The sequence below is a fragment of the Trachinotus anak genome, unplaced genomic scaffold (genome assembly GCF_046630095.1).
Source record: "Trachinotus anak isolate AG129_WGS33_773 ecotype Australia unplaced genomic scaffold, CSIRO_AGI_Tana_v1 ptg000019l, whole genome shotgun sequence".
Lineage (NCBI taxonomy): Eukaryota > Metazoa > Chordata > Actinopteri > Carangiformes > Carangidae > Trachinotus > Trachinotus anak.
In genome coordinates, this window is record NW_027273870.1 from 23738019 (window position 1) to 23760733 (window position 22715).

General features: G+C 42.4%; 1 protein-coding gene across 5 annotated transcripts in view; it reads left to right on the forward strand.

Moving 5' to 3' along the window:
- sdk1b (sidekick cell adhesion molecule 1b) overlaps positions 1–22715 on the forward strand; it is a 231808-nt gene that overhangs the window by 119840 nt on the left and 89253 nt on the right. For 4 of the 5 annotated variants that reach the window (XM_071505374.1, XM_071505373.1, XM_071505371.1 and 1 more), the window contains one exon: positions 20087–20113. The exons of the other annotated variant lie outside the window; for it this stretch is intronic. In XM_071505374.1, coding sequence (XP_071361475.1) covers positions 20087–20113 — 27 coding nt within the window. The remainder of the gene's footprint in view (positions 1–20086; positions 20114–22715) is intronic. 5 annotated transcript variants of the gene reach the window in all.

The window sequence follows — 22715 nt, forward strand, 5'->3', positions numbered from 1 at the left end:
ATTCAAACAACTGAAACTTGACACAGTTAACAACCATCACTCAGATAAAAAAAAAACAAAAAAACAAAAAAAAACATTGTCCACTCACAATAGTTAAGTGATGTCAAGTGGTGATGCGAGTTGTGTTTCTTTAAATCCACAAATAATTTTTGGCCAAGAACACAAACTGGCCTGCAGAGAGGGCATTCACCAGTAAACACCACATTTTATTTTAGCTTTTAACAAGTTACTTCCAGCACTGATATAATCTGACATTTGTCTATTAAAAGCAACAGTCAGCTCTGGCTACAAATGTGAAGTTTGCTTATTTACTGTTTTGCTTATATTGTTAAAAAAAAGAAGAGTGACGAGAGACATCACTATTTGATAAAAGATTTGCTAGACCTAAAGTTTTAAAAGCATATCTGTCTATATTTTGCCAGACAAGTCATTACGTTTGCTGTCTATTGTCTATTTACTATGTAAGAAGGTTGATGCTGTTTCCTGACAGTCTAAGACTAAGAAATCAAAGTTAGTGGAAACAATCTTTACATGCTCTGTAGATTTCAGCCAGTCTGCAGGTTTGACTCAAGCTTTAGCGCTCACTGAACCGTTACCAGCAGTTCTAACAGACACAGTCCTTTACATGTGTCAGTAGTAGATAGATAAAGCCCATGTGCAGGACACCAGTGTCGGTCCTGATTATTGGTGAGTTTACAGGCTCTTGGTATTAAAAACATATTAAAATTACAGTTCTTGATTGTCTTTTAATTGTCGTGGGTCAAGTCAGTGCAGCTCCCTTTTAATTTAGAAACACTGTCTCTGGTTTGTTAATAGTAAATGACAAGCAGCCATTTCATCAAACAGGCTTCACTCACAAGAACTGCGAAGTCCGGCGCTTCTGCCTCTGTCACAGCCTTAACCGGTGACTCACATTCCTTCTTTCCATCTCTATCGTTTCTCCTCAGAGGCCACAGTAGAGAGTCCACAGCCCAACAGTCCTTCAGCTGGAGTGTTCACTATAGTTAAATGATAGAGGGAGGGAGCGCTATACCCCTTGCGGCTCCATAGACTTTTAATTAGATTCTCTTTACAGGGTTGTATACTTTGGTATCCTTTGTCACAAATGCACACACACTGACACACAATCACATAAATATACGCACGGTACCTTGTTACAGCTGTCAGTGTGGAGTGCTCCCTTGGGTGTTTTTTTTAGGAATGGTATGGGTATAGTTAGGCTTCACTGATCAGTCTTCAGCCATAAACATCAGCGTGTGCGTGTGTGTGTCTGTTTATTATTGAGGTTTTCTACAATAAAGATTTCTTGGGCAAATATCCTTTGCTATAAAACAGCATATTTGATTCAGTTAGTTGTTATTGAGGCTGGGGAGGAGAAGAGGAAAAAGGAATTACATACAAACTGGGAGGACAAACAAAACAGTCAAAATGATGCAAAAAAAGGGCATGATGTGAAAGAGAAAAGACAAGAGGAAACAAACAACGAAACATGGAAACAGTAGGTATTTCTTCTTGGTTTATTTTCTCATCAGTCTTCTTTTTGTGTGGTTAATTGTCAGGCCTGACTCTTACAAGAAAATCTAATGGTAGATTAGGAATTTTAAATGATTTCTGTATTGATAATTTTGGTTTTTACAAATCACAATATTCTCTGTTATACTAAGAGCCACACTTTACACATAGGGCACAGTGCATGTCTGTATCATTGTTAGGTGAAAGAAGCCAAGGTTTCCAGGAAGGAAATGTAAGGGAAAAAAAGAATTAATTTAGTTTAATCAGAATCAGAATCAGAATCAGAATCAGTTTTATTGCCAAGTATGTTTTCACATACAAGGAATTTTTTCTGGTGATTGATGCAATTGATCAGCAACAGTGGGGCTCTCTAGCCTTGTTGATGAGGCTAATAGCAGATGGGAAGAAGCTATTTTTGTGGCGAGAGGTTTTGGTCCTGAAGGACCGCAGCCTCCTGCCAGAGGGGAGTGTCTCAAAGAGTTTGTGTCCAGAGTGGGAGGAGTCAGCTACAATCTTCCCTGCACGCCTCAGAGTCCTTGAGGCGTACAGGTCCTGGAGGGACGGAAGATTGCAGCCAATCACCTTCTCAGCAGAGTGGATGATACGCTGCAGTCTGTTATTGTCCCTCTCCGTGGCAGCAGCGTATCAGATGGTGATGGAGGAGGTGAGTATGGACTCAATGATGGAGATGTAGAAGTTCACCATCATAGTCCTTGGCAGGTTGAACTTCTTCAATTGCCTCAGGAAATACATCCTCTGCTGAGCTTTTTTGATGAGGGAGCTGATGTTTAGCTCCCATTTGAGATCCTGTGTGATGGTGGTTCCCAAGAAGCGAAAATGCTCCACGGTAGCCACGGGGGAGTCACACAGGGTGATGGGGGTGCGTGGGGCTGGGCTCTTCCTGAAGTCCACTATCATTTCCACTGTCTTCAGAGCGTTTAGCTCTAGGTTGTTCTGCCTGCACCAGGTCACCAGACGCTCAGTCTCCCACCTGTAGGCAGACTCATCACCATCAGAGATGAGTCCAATGAGAGTGGTGTCGTCTGCAAACTTCAGGAGCTTGACAGACTGATGGCTGGAGGTGCAGGTGTTGGTGTACAGGGAGAAGAGCAGAGGAGAAAGAACGCAGCCTTGCGGGGATCCAGTGCTGATGGTCTGGGAGTCAGACACGTGCTTTCCTAGCTTCACGTGCTGCCTCCTGTCAGACAGGAAGTCGGTGATCCACCTGCAGGTGGAGTCAGGCACGCTCAGCTGGGAGAGCTTGTCCTGCAGCAGAGCCGGGATGATGGTGTTGAAGGCAGAGCTGAAGTCCACAAACAGGATCCTGGCATAGATGAGATTAAATGAGATTAAATTAAAGTGAACTCAAGTGATGAGCAGTTCAGCAGGTTAACTGACAAGAAAACATGTGAATGAACTCAGCAAATTATGTTTTTTTTGTTCATTTGTACTTCGTCCTTTCCTGTCTCCTCTCTTTCCCATTCTATTAAGCAGCCTATACAGGATCTGAAGGCTGAAGTTCGTAGCTGTCAGTCAAATTTTCCATTTCTAAAAATGTTGTCTGTCTTTTCATTTATTCTGCAGAATAAATGAGATACCTATTTTCTATTCTTCCCTCTCTCACTTTGATTCGAACATTGTGCTCAGCAGAGAAGAACAAGCAAGAAAGAGGACTGGTAGAGAAAGAGAGAGAGAAAACAAAGAATTAATGAAGTGAGTCACAGGGTGCAGACTGGGGATATGACCAACAACCTGTTACTGTCAGGACTGCTTGAGAAAAAAATCTCTTTGTATGTTTCCTTCCCACAAGCACACACACACACACACACGCACGCACAAACACACACCAGCACAGGCATTAACAGTTACGGTTCAGTCACATTTGTACAATCTGTCACATACATGCTGCGACACTATTCTCTGTCAAAATCTTTTGGCTAATCCACAAAGAGTGTAAGAGCCAGGAGAACTGGTACCTCGCGAGCTGTACGACCTGCCTACTTGACAAAGCCATTATCTGCATGTCCCTGACCGCTATCCTGTAAGTGTGGCCCTGACTGCTGAAAATAAAAAGCACTAAATGTCATCCCTGGTTGAGCTGCAACAGCCACAATTGATAGCAGCTCAACAGCTTGGTGAGAGGTCACACACTGTAATCGCTGGAAGTACAGCCTGCCTCTAAAATAAACAGCTCCTGGAGCTTTTTATCGCCACCGACAACATATGGTGTTACAGGAGACAGTTTCAGTTGGTCGTCATCTGCAGAAAGAACAGCACAAATTACACAGAAGTTTGAATTTACATATTCAAAGATGAACATGTGCCGTACAAGGCGTCCAAATATGAAGTCAGTGCAGTAAAGTGCATCAACGCAGCAACACCAGGGAGGGAGGGTCAGCCTCAAGGTGCACGTCTGGTCATTTAGTTACAGTATACACACGTTTGATTCAGTGTGTGTTTGCATTAGAGAAACTGAGCTCTAATGGCCTCAGGGTATTTCTGTGTCTGGGAGATGAGGATCTCTACTCCAATTAATTAAGCTCCACGCATACCTGACATCATTTCTCCCTCCCTTCTTCTCTTTAATACACACACATTCACACGTTCACACACACCTCAGCCTGCCACTCAAAACAGCAGTCAGTCTCCCTGTTACCCACGAGACTGTGTGTGTGTGTGTGTGTGTGTGTGTCTGTGTGCTTCTCTTCAGTTCACAGCTGTGGAGGTCTTTGTAGATTTGTACTTCAGACCATAACGGCGGCAAAATATCCCCAAAGAGAGAGCAGAGTGTTCGCTAGAGAGACAGACGTACACACTCACACACACATAAAAGCACACAGACATGCAAACATACACATGTGTAAAAGATACATGCCCAGAGATTACTCAGCATTATCTGGACATCATCAAACACATGCACTTTACGGAATAAAGCAATGAGACAAATGGCTCGAGCCATTAGACACCGTGAGATAAAGAAGTGGAAGAGTGATGAAAATAATCCCACATGAATGGATCTAACATATGGAACGAGAAGAGGGGAGAGGGGAGGGCATGCAGGGCAGACAGGAGGAGAAGAAGAGAAGGCAGGATAAGAGAAGAAAGAGTGGGTAGGGGGACGTGACGGACGCATATATGCTGATATAATTACTGTGGCACTTTAAGTGCAATCTCAGCTTTGAGCTCAATAGTTGATCAGCTGCCTTTATCTTTCCTATGGTGAGGACAGCAATGTCACGCTTGTTAGTGATTGCTGAACTGCAAAAAATAGCTCAGACTATAACATGCATGCTTCCTTTTAAAAGGGAACTCCAGCGGTTTTCTGTTTCACTTCCATGAAGTTGAGACTCAGATTTTTCTTAAAAGGCAGAGATGTTCTGACTGCTGAACTGATCTTGATGGATAAAATCTGTGGCGTTTCCCTTTAAAATGCTCCACATACAGTACCTCCATAATTACTGTATGGCAGATGCCAATGCAAACTCCTGCTAACAAAGTTTCTAGAAATAAGTTCTCTTGAATACAAGAAAGTTGGAAGAAGTTGTTTGAAAATGTCAAACTCGCTTCATAGTTGCGCACAGTAATGATTTGCGTTATAAATTTGATTCGGCTGAATAAAGAACAGAGGCAATCTGTTATTTTCTCAAACACTGTATGCAATGATGTTGCTGAGTTGAGCACAAATAGAGAGAAGAGCAATCATAAAGCTGAGACGGTGAGACGAGGCAGTGACGCAGGAGGAACACAGAAGGATCCGCTGAGAAGAGAGCTGAGGGACCGATTGGCTCCAAGTGCATAAATACATTGTAAAATAACTTTATATCCTTTCATAACCTTAATCATTGCATGTGTGTATTGGGGAGGGTGTGGGAGTCTGAGTTTGATTACCTCGGCTTGGTGATTGGAGGAGAGTCTGTCTGAGTTTGATTACGCCTCCTGTTGGAGACTCCCCCGGTGTCTGCGATTTTACGTCACTGCCATTTCTCCTGTATATCCTCTTTTCTCCTCTGCCTCTATCAGACAGGGCTTGTCGCCCCGCAGCCCTGAGAAGTGACAGAGTGGCCTTTGTCAGGAGCTGAGGAATAGACTCGTGTCGCGTCTGACTCAGCCTGACCTCAGGATAACCCAGACACATACACAGTGTCACATACACACTTATTTTTTTTTTGGGTATCTTTTGGGAAAGGAGATATTACAGAGGAGAGAAAAAACATCTCCAACAGCATATGGCATATGACACACAAGTTGCTATCCTTTCAGAAAGCTTTTGAGAATATATAGTTTGAAAACACTGAAACCTGCTTGTGTGTGTGTGTGTGTTCTTGGTGACAACAGTTGTGTTGTTATTTTTGTGTGCTCGTGTCTTTGTTTCATTTGTTTCCTTGTCTAATCATCTTCCCTCCCTTCCAGATGTTTCCTTTCCACATCACTGACTCTTAAATGAGAGCCTGCCGCAGATCTTTCTGTGCACGTGTGTGACTGTGTTTGTGTGTGTGTTTGTGTGTGTGTGTGTGTGTGTGTGTGTCTTTGCTCCAGGTCCCATCCCAGTTGCTCTGTGGCGCGTCTAATTGGAGGTATTTTAGTGTCCCTGGAGAGAGAGAGAGAGAGAGGGAGTGTGTGCGATTGTATTTTTCTAGGGTAGAATCTATTGGTTGGTGTCCATGCATGTTTTCGTGCGTGTGTGTGTATTGTCACAGACCCCGACACCTGCCAACCCTCATTTAAAAGCTTAAACATAGGATCAGACAATCCCCTGTTTCCCTGTGTAGTCAGGTTGTTTCCAGCGCTGAGGCTCTCATCATGCACTTGAGGTGTTTTGCATTTTGCTGCATCATGCCTTGGTAGACTTTAAGGAACACCATAGAAACCTCCACCCAGCATGGCAACATAATGATTTGTGCCACAGTCTGCCTCAGTGCGTGTGTGTACATGAATAGGCAGCCTGCAGCTTCTAGCGTTGGATTGGGAATATGTCTCGAGAGGTTTTAGTCAAACCAGTGGGAGCAGAATACCGACAGACGTGGAGCAGCGATGCTCTCTCAGACTTTTTTGGCTGGTGACCCATAAAAACAAAACGAATGCCAAATTGGGAGCTGCGTAGCAACTCACCACCCCCGACACGAGCACAGGTGTAGCCACTGAACAGTGACACTAAATCTTTTTTCTGCTCTTTAATTAATTACCAGCAGAATCTGTGGCAATGTTTGGAAGCAGCTGCCAATATTCTTTATTCAACAGATAAAGATAAAAACAGCTCAGAGATTTCATAGATATGCTCAGAAGTCGTTAGCCTGTGAGCTAACAGGCACTTTCCTTTCTTTCTGCTAAGATGTAGCTGCTGTCAGATCAGAATAGTACATATTAAGGGGATATAATCATAGTAATGACATTTTAAAAACCGTTTTCACATGTTTAGTGCTGTGGTTAAAGAAGAACATATCACATTCAACCAAAGACAAAAACAAAGAGAGCACTGTGTATAATGTGAGTCCCAAAAGGAAACAAAAAAAGCCATTTAAACAGCTGGTAAATTAATTTATTGGCAGTTATTGTTGATCAAAGGCATAACCCCGAAGCTGAATGACTGCTGCACACTGAAGAAAGAACAGTCCAAATATCTTTGTGTTTGAGTATTTTATTCTCCTGTGCTACTGAATGAAAGAAGCAATCTGAAAGATTTGTGTAGCAAACTATTTAGTTCTTGTTAAACCCATGTTTCATTTTGATTAATCAGTCGATCAGCAGGAATTAATCTGCAAATATTTTGATAATTGATTGTGCCAAATATTACTAGAAACTTCCAAAGATTCACTGGTTGTAGTTTATCAGATGTGGAGGATTTGCAGCTTCCGCTATGTTATGTTATTGTAATCTGAATATTTTTGGGAATTTGACTGCTGGTTGAAGAAAATACTATATTTGAAAGATTCACCTCGGGTTTTGGGACAAAGTTTAGACTGAATGATGAAAAATTATTGTTTATGTGGGTCCTTACCCATGGTCTGTTTTTAGTTGATATGCAGAACTCACTCTGATGCATTCAGCAGGTGTCATGTCCCATTCTGACTGTGCAGAAAACTTTCAGTCAAAGCAACGAGCACTGAAACTTATTCTGGTCCTGTTGTTTGTGCATGCTGTTGGTGTAAGACGGGCCAGATACAGCACTTGCAGCAGAAAACAGATTTAGACAGGTTCTTTTGAAAACAGACCTTGGAGACAAAAGAAAACACCACATGGGCTTCAGATGCTGCAGTGTGTGCAGGCTCACTTGCCAAATAACTCCAAATTTTTTGCACAGCAGCCCTCATTTCGCGACCATCTGTGATTGCTCTTGAATATCTCATGGCTGGATGTATTAAGTTAGAGGAGAGCTTCACTTTTCCTCATGTGGTTCATTAAGGAAATGAACCTTTTTCTCACTTGTCACTGAACTAAAATGGATGAAACCCTTAATGTCCACAACTCTCCTCGGTGTAGAGTGCATTAAAGCAAGCATGTGTGGTGCTTCACATAACATCGCAGGGCGTACTGTCTTCATATCAAGCTTGTATATTTTAAATGTGGAACACAGGAATTGAGTGAGTGTGTTCAGCATACACATTACTCTTTATATGCTGTGAAGAATCTCTGGTCTAGGCTTTTGAAGTAGAGATTGCATAGGAAGCCTGCATTCAAGTTGTCCCAATTCTAGTTATGTATACTGGAGCCATCGTGAAGGTCACTTAACAGAATCACTGGCGCATTTAATTGCATGTAAACCTTGATTAATGGACGCCAGTATGCTGGAGTCTCACAGTATTTTAACATGCTTATATCTATTACCTTGTGTCTGCTAGGTTAATTTGAAAGATCTAACCTTGTGTGAGGACACATTAGGGCTACAGCAATCTCCTTTGTATTCTAAGTTTGGTAATTTGAAGTCTACAGATGAGGAACACACACGCGTGATCAGACAAATAGGCACTAATACTCAGTGGTTTTGATAAAGAGGCTTGGCTAATGAATCAGTGCTTTGATTAATTCCTGCTACAACTGGTTGTGTCTAGAATTATTATATTCAATATTTCAGTTGCAAAGGGATCAGGCTTCTCTCTGCTGATCCCCATCTCCTCTCTCTGTCTGTTTCCTCTGTCTCTCTTATTTCTGTCTCTCCTTCCCTCTCTGTGTAATGAGGCTTCTCTGTGGTTCTTTAATTAAAACCCCAGTGTACAGACAGAGAGATGGAGTGATGGAAGGACGGACAGGAAACTCACTCATGGACTGTGTCAGTATGACAAGCAAACTGCAGTGTCTCTGTGTGTGGTTGTGTGTGCATGCTCTACTTGTTCCACCTAGTTATGGATTTAATTGCAAGCGTGTTTTACAGCATGATGAAATAGATTAAGACGGATGCCCGTGTATGCAGCTTTGACGGAGCATTTCGCAGAAGAACACCCACTCAAACCGTCCTCAAATCCTCTTCCATTGGCAGATAAAAATAGTCAATAGACAAAAGGGAGGCAACAAAAAAGGCAGGTGGTGAGAGAGGTGTCCAGTGGCAGCGGAAATAGGGAAAAAAAAAAAGTCACAGACGGTGGATGTAACAAGTTTCTAAGAATCAATGAACAAGCCGAGGCTGTGGAGGTAACGAGGCCAGAGAACAGGATTGGAAAGAAGTAGAGGAAGAGGTGACAGTGAAAGTCTGAAAGTTTTATTCTGACACAGGTTTCTGCCAACGTTGTTTACTGCTGAGTAGTCAGGACACCATGGTGTATGAATGTTTGTTCATTGGTGAGCACTGCTTGACTCTGGATTGTAAGGGAGGGGGGTCATATGGGCCTAGTAGTAGTTTAAACATAAACAATACTGTAAAAACTGTACATGAGTGATACAAATCATACTGTAACCTGTGGGTTTAGATTATTTCAAACAAAGGAGAACCTTTAGGAAAATATAAAATCATATGGTTAAAAGATAACGTCAGTTCCACTTTTGGTTTCATCAGGGCTTAACTGTGTCACTGACAAATACTTCAGTCACTATTTTGACTCATGCCATTTCCAAAGGATTTGATGATTCATTTATGCTTAGAAAATCAGACCAATTCGCTGTTGCTCACATCTCGTGATGATAGCCACATTAATGCCATACTTGAAATGACTGTTTTATTATTCTGATCATTACGTTCAAAAGTGGCTTCATATTTTGTTTTGAATGCTGTGTTGTTGTCTACTTACAGTAATAATGACAAACATCCAGTAAATCATGTCTGATAATTAAAGGATATCAGATATCACGACAGCTCTCAGTTCAGCTGCTGACGAGAAAAAGCTGATGTTCAGTCCTGAATGTCCAGAGCTCCTAATTAAAGTGATTAAAACAGTTTCTGTTAAAAAATAACTGAGGGATTCCAGCAGTCGTTTACTGTCTGTTAGTTTTAGCTGCTGGTCAGATCTTGACTGCTCTCTAGCTGGATTAGGATGTGAAGTTAGCTAAGACATGCTGACCACTGGATAATCACTTTCGATCACTAAAAGATGCAGTCAGTTCGGCTAACTTCACAAATAAATGTTGATACATTTTTGTAAAATGTAAAAATGAGACGCCTGATAACAGCATCAATACAGTTCTTCATTTTACTGGAGACAGCTGGGTGCAGGGAGGCTGTAGTGACAAGGCAATTTATGTTTAAATTTATGTTCAGCGGTGCAAAGGCACACTCTGGCTCAAACCGTGTGTGTGTGTGTGTGTATGTGTATGTATGTGCGCGCACGCGTGCGTGTGCAGATGGAACAACTGCCCATGTTGATACATGTTGTTCAGTCGAGAGGTGCAGCAGCGTCAACAAGAACAAGCAGGAGGAGGATGAAGGGATGTGTTGTTATTGTGGAGGATGTAGGCGTAAACCTAGCTGATGTACCGTCGAGGCTGACTAATGCACATCTCCATACAAATGCCGGGCAGTTGAACCATCTCAGCTCTCTTAAGGAGATGAAATGCACGAGCACACACGAAACACACACAGGATGCTGAATGAGGTGTCAAGTGCAGCGATAAGTGGTATGGTGCTCGTGGTTTTAATGATCCTGTCAGTCACAGAGCTGTCCTTATCACCACCTCGCTATACACCTCTGCAACCCAAGACTCTGTGTGCGTATGTGTCAGTCAGTGAGTGTGCGTGAACATTAATATTCTGAATATGATGTTATTCCAGCTAAGGCCTCGTGTTGGACGCAGTGTTCATGGAGACAGACATTTTACAGTTTTCCCACTGTGTTCACTAGTGTTGCTTTATTCTGCTACTCATCACTGTGTGGAAGTGCGTGAAGCTCAACGACTCCAAGCTGAGAAAGCCAATGGGGTACGCTGTTCATATGCCAGCTTGTATCAGCACATAGTAGCTATATTCAGGCTTTTGATAAACAGTTTTCAGAGGATCCCGAATATAAATGAAATATTATTGTGCATGCCAACACACTCATTGTCTGTGTGTCTCAGTGCTTCTTGCTGGGTGTAATAGGTTATTGGAGTAGCAGGCCAGTCAGCAGATGTTCATTTGAAGCAATAGAAGTGGAGGAGAAACAGAGACATGGGGGAGCTTGTGAATGATGGGGCAGGGTGGAAAAGCAAAGATTGGATGGAAGGAGGAGAAGAATGATAAAGGATGGGCAAATAGGAGGAGATTTGATGAGGTGGCAGAGGGAAGGCGGCAAAGAAAGACAGGTGAGTGTGTCGCTAGTTGGATATTGACAAGCTGGGATATTGGAATATACAGACGGGTGACAAATTAAAGGAAAACCAACATCAAGTGTCTTAGTAAGGTGTTAGGCTACCACAGGCCCCCAGAACAGCTTCAGTGCTCCTTGGCATTGATTCTACAAGTCTTGAACTCTACTAGAGGGATGAACACCAGTCTTCAGAAAGATATTCCCTCATAAGGCCACGCAAGTCTATTTATATAGCACCATTCAGACACAAGGAAATTCAAAGTGCTTCACGGAGGCTTGGAAATACATTAAAAAATGACATTAAAAACAATAAAAACTCATTTGAATAGATGAAATAAAAATATTTGAATAAGACATCATAAGCTGTTTTGATGCTGGTGGTGGAGAGCACTGTCTGTAGGTGTCCAACCAGGCTGAGATCTGTTGACTGTGACCACAATAGCATATAATTCACATCATTTTCATACTCGTCAAACCATTCAGTGACCCCACTTGGATGGGGGGCACAGCAAAGACAGCAAAGAGCTGGACAAAAGCAAAGCCATGTGCAACATGTGCAAGAGGAGCTGTTGGTACACTGCAGCCGGTGCACATTACTTACCAACCTATTATTTCGTCAGATTTGTGTCTAAACTGTTCATGTTCAATCAAAAGTGCATTAATGTAACTGCTTTCAGCTCCATTCTTAATTAAACATTCATATTTTTAATAATGCAGCATGTTAGAGGTACAATTTACACCATTAGTTTTGTGAGAATCTCATTCATATCCAAGCAAAATTGATAATGTAACTGAAACATTTCTAACTGAATCCATATTGAATCAAAGCAAATCAGAAACCGCTTTGAATCAGGACCTTGTGAATCAGATTTCAATCGATTTTAGGAAACCAGTGGCAATAACCAGCTGTCATATATCTGCATACTGCAGGAACCAATTCCAAATGAGTTGACTTTATATACATCATGACCCTGATATGATGTTGATTTATTACACAGCTCTATGTATGTGTATGTGTGTGTACCACAAATCTGCCATTTATCAAAAGAGCTCTTTTGTGATGAAGATACATCTTTATCACTACAAAATAAATATAAGGGTAGATACATAGTACAGACTACACAAACAAAGACCTACAGTGCAATGATTGAACCTGACAGTTGACTCTTGAGCTTGGAAAGCAGCTGACAAACAGTTTCAGTTCAGAGACCCCCTGCTCGCTTTTTGCTGTGCTTTTAGTCGTATCAACCTCATTTTTAAGACTGCATAAATAAGTCCCTGTAGCCCTGTCACTTACACACGTTGAGATTTATAGACCCACTATTGTTTTGCATTCTCACACCTACAAACACTTAGATTCACACTTACGCTCAAGCACATATAGATCCCATTTGTTCATTAGCTCCTATGTGTTGAACTGACACCACGGTCTGAAAGACAGTGTGGGTGGTGCGTTTAACTGTGCTGTCGTAATTTCATAAAGCCTTGCTAAAATACAGCCGCGTTTCACACCCATTTTCTAATTTACACACACAGCCATACATAAGTGAGTGTGTGTGTGTGTGTGTGTTTGTCCTCTCGTCCCTTGTGCTATCAGTGAGTACATTAGGCAGGATTTTTTTTTTATCAGGGTTTAAGGACAAATTAAGCTTTCGCTAAGAATTATTGAAAAAAGAAGAAATAAAAAAGAGAAAGGAGATGAGGCTGAGCGGAGAAGAGATGAGGACAGAGAGGGATCGGGTACCAGAGAAAGTCAAAGAAAAAGAGCCGAGCATTGAGCAAGTGCGAAATTGGGAAAGCTTAAAGGGTGATAGAGATGGATAGGGAGGAAGAAAGAGCGGCAGAGTGTAAAAGTTGAAGATTGAGAGGGGATGCTGAAAACAGGAATAGATCAACAGGACTTTTAATCCAAAAATAGTTTCCGCCCTTCCCCTCCTCCCTCCTCATCCCTACTTACCTCCCCGCCACTCCCTCCTCCCCCGTCTGGTTGTTTGGAGTGATTGAAGAAAAGGGGAGATGTGTGTTCATGTGTACCACACACACACACATACACACACACACACACACTCACACACAGCAGCACGAGTGCTCGTGGACATATTGTGGTCCAGAGACAGACAGATGATGTCCATTACCGGGCCGTGCTGTCCAGAGCCAGGCGCAACAGCTGCAGCCTGATCTCACTGATCTATCACTGTTCTAATGAATCTGTTATAGCCAGGCCCAACTAATCAGTCTCTGAGCCACTAAATCAATTAAGCCATTTATCAGACACAGACCCTAACTGTTCTTGCCCCAATGAGCGATTGCTTTACATATGTACATAGACATAAAGACACAAGCACAAAAACACTTATTCATGCGGGCAACAAGTGAGTCAGTGTGACTGTAAGGGTGAGATCTGCTGGTCTTTGCTGCAGCTCCACACAGCACAATCTAACATGGCTTCGTTTGCAGGTAATTAATATATTTTCACAAAAGGTGCAGCTTAATGAGGTACTAATCATTTTCAGGAAACAAGAAAATATTTGCAGGTGAGATACTGCAGGATGCTTTGAGTGACAGTACCAGTTTATATACTGATTTGTTTATATTCCCTGTATTTGGTATTGGTTTTTAATTGGTATGTTTTCTCATTTGAGGATTTCTAGTTATTCTGTTAGGTTGGCTGACCAGTGTATTCTGCATCGTTTCATGTTGTATTCTGATTGGTTGGTTGGTGTATTTTGCATCATCTCATGTTGTATTCTGATTGGTTGGGTGGTATATTCTGCATCATTTCATGTTGTATTCTGATTGGTTGGTTGGTGTATTTTGCATCATCTCATGTTGTATTCTGATTGGTTGGGTGGTATATTCTGCATCATTTCATGTTGTATTCTGATTGGTTGGATGGTATATTCTGCATCATCTCATGTTGTATTCTGATTGGTTGGGTGGTGTATTTTGCATCGTTTCATGTTGTATTCTGATTGGTTGGTTTGTAAAAGGGGGTCATAGAAACAGTCACATTGTGGGATTTTGGAACTCTTTTGGTGGTTGCTGTCATCAGTCACCAAATCATTGAATCAACCGTGGTTGGACCTGTCCTACAGTGGGATCTAGGTCTCGCCGACTTTGACTGAAGACCAAATTTTTTCCATGTTTCTCTCACAACTGTCAGTATTAGTTTAGTAGAACCCACTCGCATGAAATTGGCTTTAACTGCAAAGTAATTGATAATAACTATAATCCTATAGTTATATAGTAATCCTGCAGCCTTTAAGAATATTCTGTATACTGTGACTGTTGTGGTACTTCATACAGCGTGGGCTCCTTCAAGGGAGTTTCCCCAAAGGGGATTAGTAAACTCTTAGTACAGTATTCATATTTTTATTCTGCTCCAAAGACAGTGAGTTTGTGAGTGAGTGTCTTAGCCTTCAAGGAAGTGCCCAAAGAAATGCCAGACATGTTACCCTCCATTGATCTGTCACATTCCTCCAGGCCTCGTCCCCTCACTTGCTGGCGTGTAGTAAATGAATGGACTATGTTTAAAGCAGAAGCTACGCAGGGAGCAGTGAACGCTGGAGCTGGAATACCACTTGCTTGTAAAGCAGGCACTTAAAATTCAGTATCCTTTTATATATGAGGCTTATTTACTTATGTTGAGGGTCTCTTAGGCACAGTTCTTTCAGTCTGTGGGACAAACAGAGAAGTGATAGGGAAGAGGTTAAGAGAGGTAAAGACAAAGAAGATGTGACAATGAAGAAGGAGAGTGAGATGGAGGATTACTCTGCAGCATTATGGATGGAGAAGAGAAAAAACAGTAAAGGTGCATCTCCTCTTCTTGTCTCTTGTGGGTGCCTTCTCCATCTAGTATTTCACCCTGAGGTGGTGGGCACAGGACAGAGAGACACAGACATATAGCTGCAACTCATTACTCCCTTTTTAAGACACACCTTCTGACTTCAACTTACCCCTGTCTAAGACTTGTCTTTCATCCCTCACTTGACTTTTAATATTCCTGAGTTTCTCCTGCAGGATCAGAGGCTTCCTATTTTCTCTCTCTGTCTCGGATCAGAGGCTCAAACTTAAGGAGGCGACTCTCTTCTTTTGAATTGAAAATGATATCTCCTTTTCATGCCATCATTAGGCTCACAGCATGAATGGAACGTCTACATCTATTTCCCATTTTCATTACATGGCACTCTCATGTTTTTTGGTTTTTTTTTTAACAATTCCCTTGTACTCTTGTTTCTTTTTGAGGCTGAATGCTTGTTTGTTTATCACTTTCAATGGTGCGTTTTTATTCATGGTCTCATTTCTGTGCTCTTTGTTGGACTCTTGGTGATAAGAGGTGATGTTTAACAAGGGATTGGTGGGTTTTTATCTCAAGTGCACGTTCGCGTGCTGGCATCTGTTTGGACCCCAAAAAAAACCAAAAAACTAAAGTCTAATGAGATAGGAAATGAAGAAAGGAGGGTACAAATTAAATAAAGGAAGAATAAGAGAAGGAAGACATTACAAGAGAGAAATGAAAACCTGAGGAGAAATGCAGCCATAAACTAACCTTTTTTTCCTTTAGACTGCGAGCAGAGAGAATGCCAAAACCTGGTGACATTTGGGATTCCATAGAAGGATGATTGACATCAACTTTTACCTCTACGTATAAGGGAGACTGGGCTCTGCATACTGGCTGTGTGTGTGTGTGTGTGTGTGTGTGTGTGTGTAAAGGCATGATTGACATGGTAAATTGGAAAGGTCAACTGGTGCTAGTGGTTAGTACAGACAGGCAGACAGCAGGAGGATGTAACCTTCCCAGAGTCCACATTTATAGAGGGAAGGTGAATCTGAGCAAAAGATAGGCAGGAAAGAGATAGATAGATAGATAGATAGATAGATAGATAGATAGATAGATAGATAGATAGATAGATAGATAGATAGATAGATAGATAGATAAAATACTTTATTGTATGAAAACCTAAATTGTATAAGTAAACTTTCTCCCTGCTGTTTATATGCTGTGTGTAAATGATCATTCTCCTCAGTTCTGGTCAGATTTACAAAGTGAGACAGACTGGGTGTAAAGAGAGGAAGCATATGGACTACAAAATTTGATCATCTGGGTCCATCAGGAATTGCTCCGGGATCTGGGGTCAATTCTCCAGCCAGCTTATTATTTTACTGGACGCAGCTTTGTGTGTGTGTGTGTGTGTGTGTGGTGTGTTGTGTGTGTGTGTGTGTGTGTGTGTGTGTGTGTGTGTGTGTGTATTTGGATCCCTGAGTCCTTGTGTTTCTCTCCTGCATGTGTCAGGATTGGAAATTGAAGTGTTACGTTTGTATAGCCATTTATATGAATTTCAAATAGGTGTGTGTGTGTGTGTGTTTTAGAGTGAGAAATGGGAACAGAGGGAAGGGAGAGTGAGATTGACAGGGTAAATTGGAATGTTAAGGGTTTTAAGGTTGGACTCTGAGTTTAAAACAGCTGTGAGAGAGAGAGAGAGAGAGAGAGAGAGAGAGAGAGAGAGAGAGAGAGAGAGAGAGAGAGAGAGAAAGACCCAAACATGTTGCTAAAAAAGTGTTTTTTTGCTTGGGGAAATGTGACAGTGGATGCCAATGTGGGTGGATGGGGAGAACAAAGCAAAGCTGAGCAGGGGAATAGATTGTTACCAAAGGCGAGGGGTGTCTGGTTGTATGTAGATGGAGGCTCGAAATGAAGGAGGGCCCCAGCAGGGCTGTTTGCGTGTCGAAAAGTGGGAGGAGGGGTGAGTCATGGAGGGTGTGGAGGTGCTGCAGCTAGTCAGTGACCCACAGCTGGGGACTGCGGGGTCAGCACCTGCACAGGTCAGCTGGGAAAGTAACAAAGTGAGACATGACACACATAGCAACAACAACCTTTACACACACAAAAGGACAGGTACAGGTATGCATGATTGTTGTGTTGAAAAGCAGACACAACACATGAATACTGTACTTATTCCCTGTTGCACACAAACACATAGACACACACACAGTGGCAAGTACACACAAAGGACATGGTGACCTGCTTGTTTGTAGGTCCTTCAGGCACTGAATACACAAGAGCAAATTCATGAATACAAATCATACTCAAGGCTGAGACACACACAGGCACACACTAATATTTTCACATCAGCTCAAATTGTATTTTAAACACATCACATTAATATCAACCATGATACTGAGTGCTGTCCTGTTTTATACAAACACAGGCGGAGAGGTGGAACAGGAGAGCAGCGTTCACCTGTGCTACAGTGGTTACATGTTCTCTGCTGTGAAACACACACCAATAAACACACTGATTAAGACAAGAAATCATCCAAGGCATTTCAAAGATAAAACAACAAGGGAAGCGAAAGTTACTGGAAAATGTGTTTAGTGGATTCAGCTCTATGAACATCTGATGCTTTGTTGTGCTGTGAACACACACACACACAGACGCAGTCTCGCTCACTCTCTCTTTGTTGTCCCCTGATGTCCCCATTGTTTCTCTGTTCCCATTTGAAACTGAAGATGACTCAGTATGACACATCATTTGAATACACATGCAGAATTGTATGCCCCCCAGACCAAAGCCTGCATGTTTCTGTTTGTGTGTCTGTTTGCATTTGTGAGTGCGTGCTGACCCCCTTCCAGACTCTCTAAAATAATAGACTTCCCAGGACTGCTACTGAACAGCACAAACTGTGCTCTTCTTGAATGTGGTTTTTAGGTGAGTTTGCTGTAGGTCTAGACGTTGTTTTTTTTAGTACTAGAGTCTAAATAAAATGTATAATATAATATACATATATGTATAGACTATAGTCATAGACTGTAGCCTCCATGACACCACATAGGGTAGTTTTGAAGCAGTTTTGAAGCACAGCGTGGGCTAGTCCAACGTGGTCACCATGGCAGTGCCTGACTCCGCCTAACTCCCGGCTAATCCAAAAATGGACAAAGAGGTGGAGCATGTGTGTAACCGAGGCTTCTGTGAATGATGGTGTGTGGCAAGCATGCACTCACTCACCTGTCACTCAAAGAAGCCATGCCCTCAATTATGCAGAACTTTAAGCCTTAATAAAATTTAAACAGGTGAGTTATATAAAAATTCAGCCCCTGCACTGGTGTCATGAAGGAGGAAATTAGCTACAGAGACCAAAACATTTTTTGTACAAGGCTGTAAACATGTCAATTGCTTAACATTTGAGTCTCTGGGGATTGACTCACTTGGAGCCAGCCTCAAGTGGCCATTCGAGGAACTGCAGCTTTCAGACCTGTGAAGTTGGCTTCACTTTCCAGCAGGGGTTGCAGCTTGCTATAAGTATGTGTGTAAATTCACTCAGTTGCCAGTTTATTAGCTTTGCTGTACCCAACCATCCCAGCACTGTCCAATACAACAGCCCTGCAGTGAATCCTGAAGATTACAATGTTCTGTTTTTGTTGAAATTGTTTTTCTTAATGTGTCAATTCAACTTAATGATCATTTAGGGGGACTTGTTGAACCGTGCTGTTTTGTATTGTAATGAGACTTTTGTCTAATGTCGACACAAAAGTGGGAAGGAAGTGCCAGATATCATCATTTGCTTTCATCTGTGGTGCCTCCAATATATTGTTTTTCATTCGTATTTGTATGAACAAGTGTTGGTTAAATATTAAAAACTTGTCAGTATATGTCTCATGGCTATTTGCCTTAACACTGGCAGCCACAGGAGAACTTTGTCTTAGTGAAATAAAGTCTGAAATTGGGAAAAATGTGATTTTTGAATCAAATAATGAGTAAACAAGACTACAAATCTGACCAGATACTCGAGGCCAGCTTTGAGGACTTGAAAGTTTTCAATACTCAGTGCTATGGACACACTTTGATCGGTTACTAAAGTTCTGAGGTTGGATACCAGGCCCTAGTCCACAACAGATTAATCTTTATTTCCAACAGAAATGATGAAAACAGTCTGAGCCTCTCTGCTCCTTTCGCTTTTCTCACTGTGCTTTTGGAGCTGCTTTTCTTTTTCTTCCTCGTCAGCTGGCTTGCTCACTCTTCATCACTTGTCCTAGTGTGTGTGTGTGTGTGTGTGTGTGTGTGTGTGTGTGTGTGTGTGTGTGTGTGTGTGTGTGTGTGGGGGGGGGGGGGGGGGGGGCAAAGACTGAGCAAACTTTGTGTTGATGCTGATGTTCTACGTCAGACTCTAAATTAAGGCCCTGATGCACGTTTTTCGGCACACGCTCTTCTCTCTCTCTCTCTCTTGCAGATCGAAACATACACATGCACACACAAAACACACGCCCAGTATTCAAGTGTTGAGTGAGTGGCTTAGTGGCTGAATAGGAGCGTGAAGGGGTAGTGTATTGATAGATGAATAGTGAATGTAGATTTTCTGCCGGTAGAATGTCAGTGCCATCATTTTCTCACAGCCTACAGTCTTGCTACCACCAGACGTATGACAAATACAGTGAGAGAGGCAGAGGAGGGGAAGATAGAGGGGGAGAAGAAAAGAGTGAACGAGAGAAACAAAATTTGGTAGCTGGCAGTTGATGGATGGGCTGCAAACAGCTCGTCTTCCTCTGGACTCCATGATAACATGGCGTTCTCTCTTCCTCCCTCTCATCCATTTCTCTGTCTCTTTTGTCTGGGTTTGTTTTTTCCTTCTTCTCAGCGAAGGAGTCTCCTCTTCCCGTTTGCCTCCTCAACTCAGAGCAGCTGATTTGTAGAAGCCTGTATTTTCTTTTGCCTCTTTTTATATGTATTTGCTAAATGTGTCTTTTTGCTGCACCCTGCGAAAACACTTGAAATCTAAATTATATCTCTCCTGTTTTCCCCTTCCCCCTACTTCCTATCTCCTCCTTTCATCCCGCTTCTTTTCATCTCATTCTCTCTGGCTGATGGACAGTTGGCAAGAAGAACCGAGGGTCAACAGGTAAAGAACCCATTTACATTTACATTATCTTCCCTGCTCTTTCTCTCTGGCTGACTCTCTCTAAACAGAGACAAATATTGCTGTGACCCTTTGCTCCCACCAGAAGGTCAGAGCAAAGGGCGGCTCTGCTAAACACTTTTTCTCAAGGTCACATTGGCAGCATTGGTGGGTACGTGCTGTAAAAGATGTTCCGATAGTGCGGTTTCAGTCTTTCTGCCTCGTGTAAGAAAAACCTGCAGCTGGACACCTTTAACCTCAAGGTCAGCCTGCTGTATGCCTCTATCTGTTGAGCAGTACAGTAAAATAATCTGCCGCAGTGGGCCCCAAACTGTTTAAAAAAGCAGCACCTCCTGGTCCATGTCTATGTATTTGCTGGCTAATTAGTGTCAGTTTGCCTCAAGATGTGTTTGAGCTCACGAGACACCATTATCACATCTGTCAGTTTTTCCTGCAGATTAGATACTCTTTTGTGAGACACCTTCATATCTCACAAAAAGTCGTTAGCCAAGTAGTTTTCACTTATTTCTTTGCTTTAGTACTTTTTAAGTCAAAGTATAAATATTCAGTTCATGTAAATGTCCTCTCCTTTTTTTAAATGCGGCGAAATGTTCAAATTGAGGCCTACATTAAATGCACAGCAGAAAAAATTAAAAACAAAAATCATCTTGTGGAACCCTTTGCCTGTCCTGTAGGCTCCTAAGGGTGCCTTGTCACCCACTATGGGAATTGCTGATTATGTGTGCAGTGGTACACAAATTTGTTATGATCTACATAGCACAGGATGTCTGGTTCTAAAATGCATCTGAAATAGTCTAGTTACAGTCTTGGCAGCTGCAGAACATATATTCACAGGTGCGAGTTCTACAGCTTAGTTTAATTTCAGTTGCCTGTAGCTGGCGAGCATCATCAGTTTGGCAACCACAAATGAGAAGCAAGAGCTAGAGTCATTTTAAATCCCTGTTTGGAAGTAGTTTATAAATATGTTTCCCCTGTGGATTATAGGAAGAGTGAAAAAGGACAACATGGGACAAAAGCTGAGGCTTGGTGTTGGTTTATTCAGGTTGAGTCAGCAAATTCATGTGGAACTAATTATTAAAGCAGTGTTGATATGTAGTTCTGACCTCATGACTGGCTACAGTGAAACACTTAGTTCTGCACAGCAGGGAATGAGGAGTGATGATAATAACTTCCTACCAAGGAGAAGCTTGACTCAGAGCCTATAGGGGGATGCCAGGGTGGAGGTGGGGCTTTTGAACTGCTACATGAACAGCAGCAGTGGCAGCAAGTGACAGCACAGCGTTCAGGTGTGCAGAGAGTGAGCAGAGCGCTGAGGGCTTAAGTACACCTCCATAATGAAAAGGCTGCACGGGTTCTATGTTGCAGTGAGAAGAGTATGCCATGTGAGTGTGGCGGCAGACTAGTTGACTGCCTGAACGAAGTCGCAGGCGTCACTTCATTTGGGCAACATTTTGTCTGCCTGCCACATCAGACCTGCCAACTGATTTCACGGCAGCATCACCTGAGTGTGTCTCTCAGGTGTCAGTCGTTCTGCCTACGCCGCCAGGCAAGGGCGCCGGAAGTTTACGTCCCTGTTCCACATTCTTTTGGTCGTGGATCCCTGTTTCAATCATTCTCATCCACTGTAAAACATTAGGTAAAATAAAGCAGGCAAACATTAAACAGGAAGAACATTTAAGTTTTAATCCTATCAAAGTGTAAGAAGGCAGACTGACAGCAGCCAGTCCAATAATTTGTTCAACTTGGAGGGAAAAGAGAGGGACTGACACACCCAAGGCTCCGTGACTCAGTACACCACTGGAGACCTCTGACAGTCATTCAGTTCGAGAGCGTTTCAAAACCTACACACTGTCTACTTCACATCATTACAATTGTTTTTGAACTCTGTCAATGACACTGTGCAGAGAAATGACTCAGGTGTGCAGTTCACAACAATGAGCGAATTAAGGATATTTAGGATCGTAGCAGGTTTGGGTGCAGTCACAGACCGGCCTCCCTGCAGCCAGAAGCAAAGTTTCCCACACAAGACACGTGTGTGGTTTCACTGATGTCTCCACATGACAGTTACTCATTTTGAAATAGCAGACAGAATGTTAACCTCACATTTAACAAGATTTTGTCTGGGAGATATGAAATCAGCCATAGCTTTAAAGTGAAGCAGCCAAATGAGAATAAAATGTGTGAAATAAAAACGCTTTAGCCTCCTGATAACATAATTCATCTGTGTCTGCAAGCTGCTGGCGGTGATGTCATATAGTGTGCAAACATTGTAATTTACTGCTGCACACTCAAGTGCAGGCTTTGAGAAACCCATCTTTGCACCTCTCTCATGTTCAGCTGAGTATCTATCAAATTCGTGATCTTGTGGCTGGCTGCTGGTGAAAGCAGCGCCTTCCCCCAGCCGCCTGCACGCCACGTGTCGCTGTCCCTGCAGCTGCTGGAGGTGTGCGAGCTGAGTGGAGAGCCGTGCATACAGCTCCATATACTCTCAAAATAAAGTAATGGCTTTGTTGCTCAATATGGGTAGCACACTGATATAAAATATTTTTGTCCTTTTAGAGCACCAACCATGTGCAAATGTGGG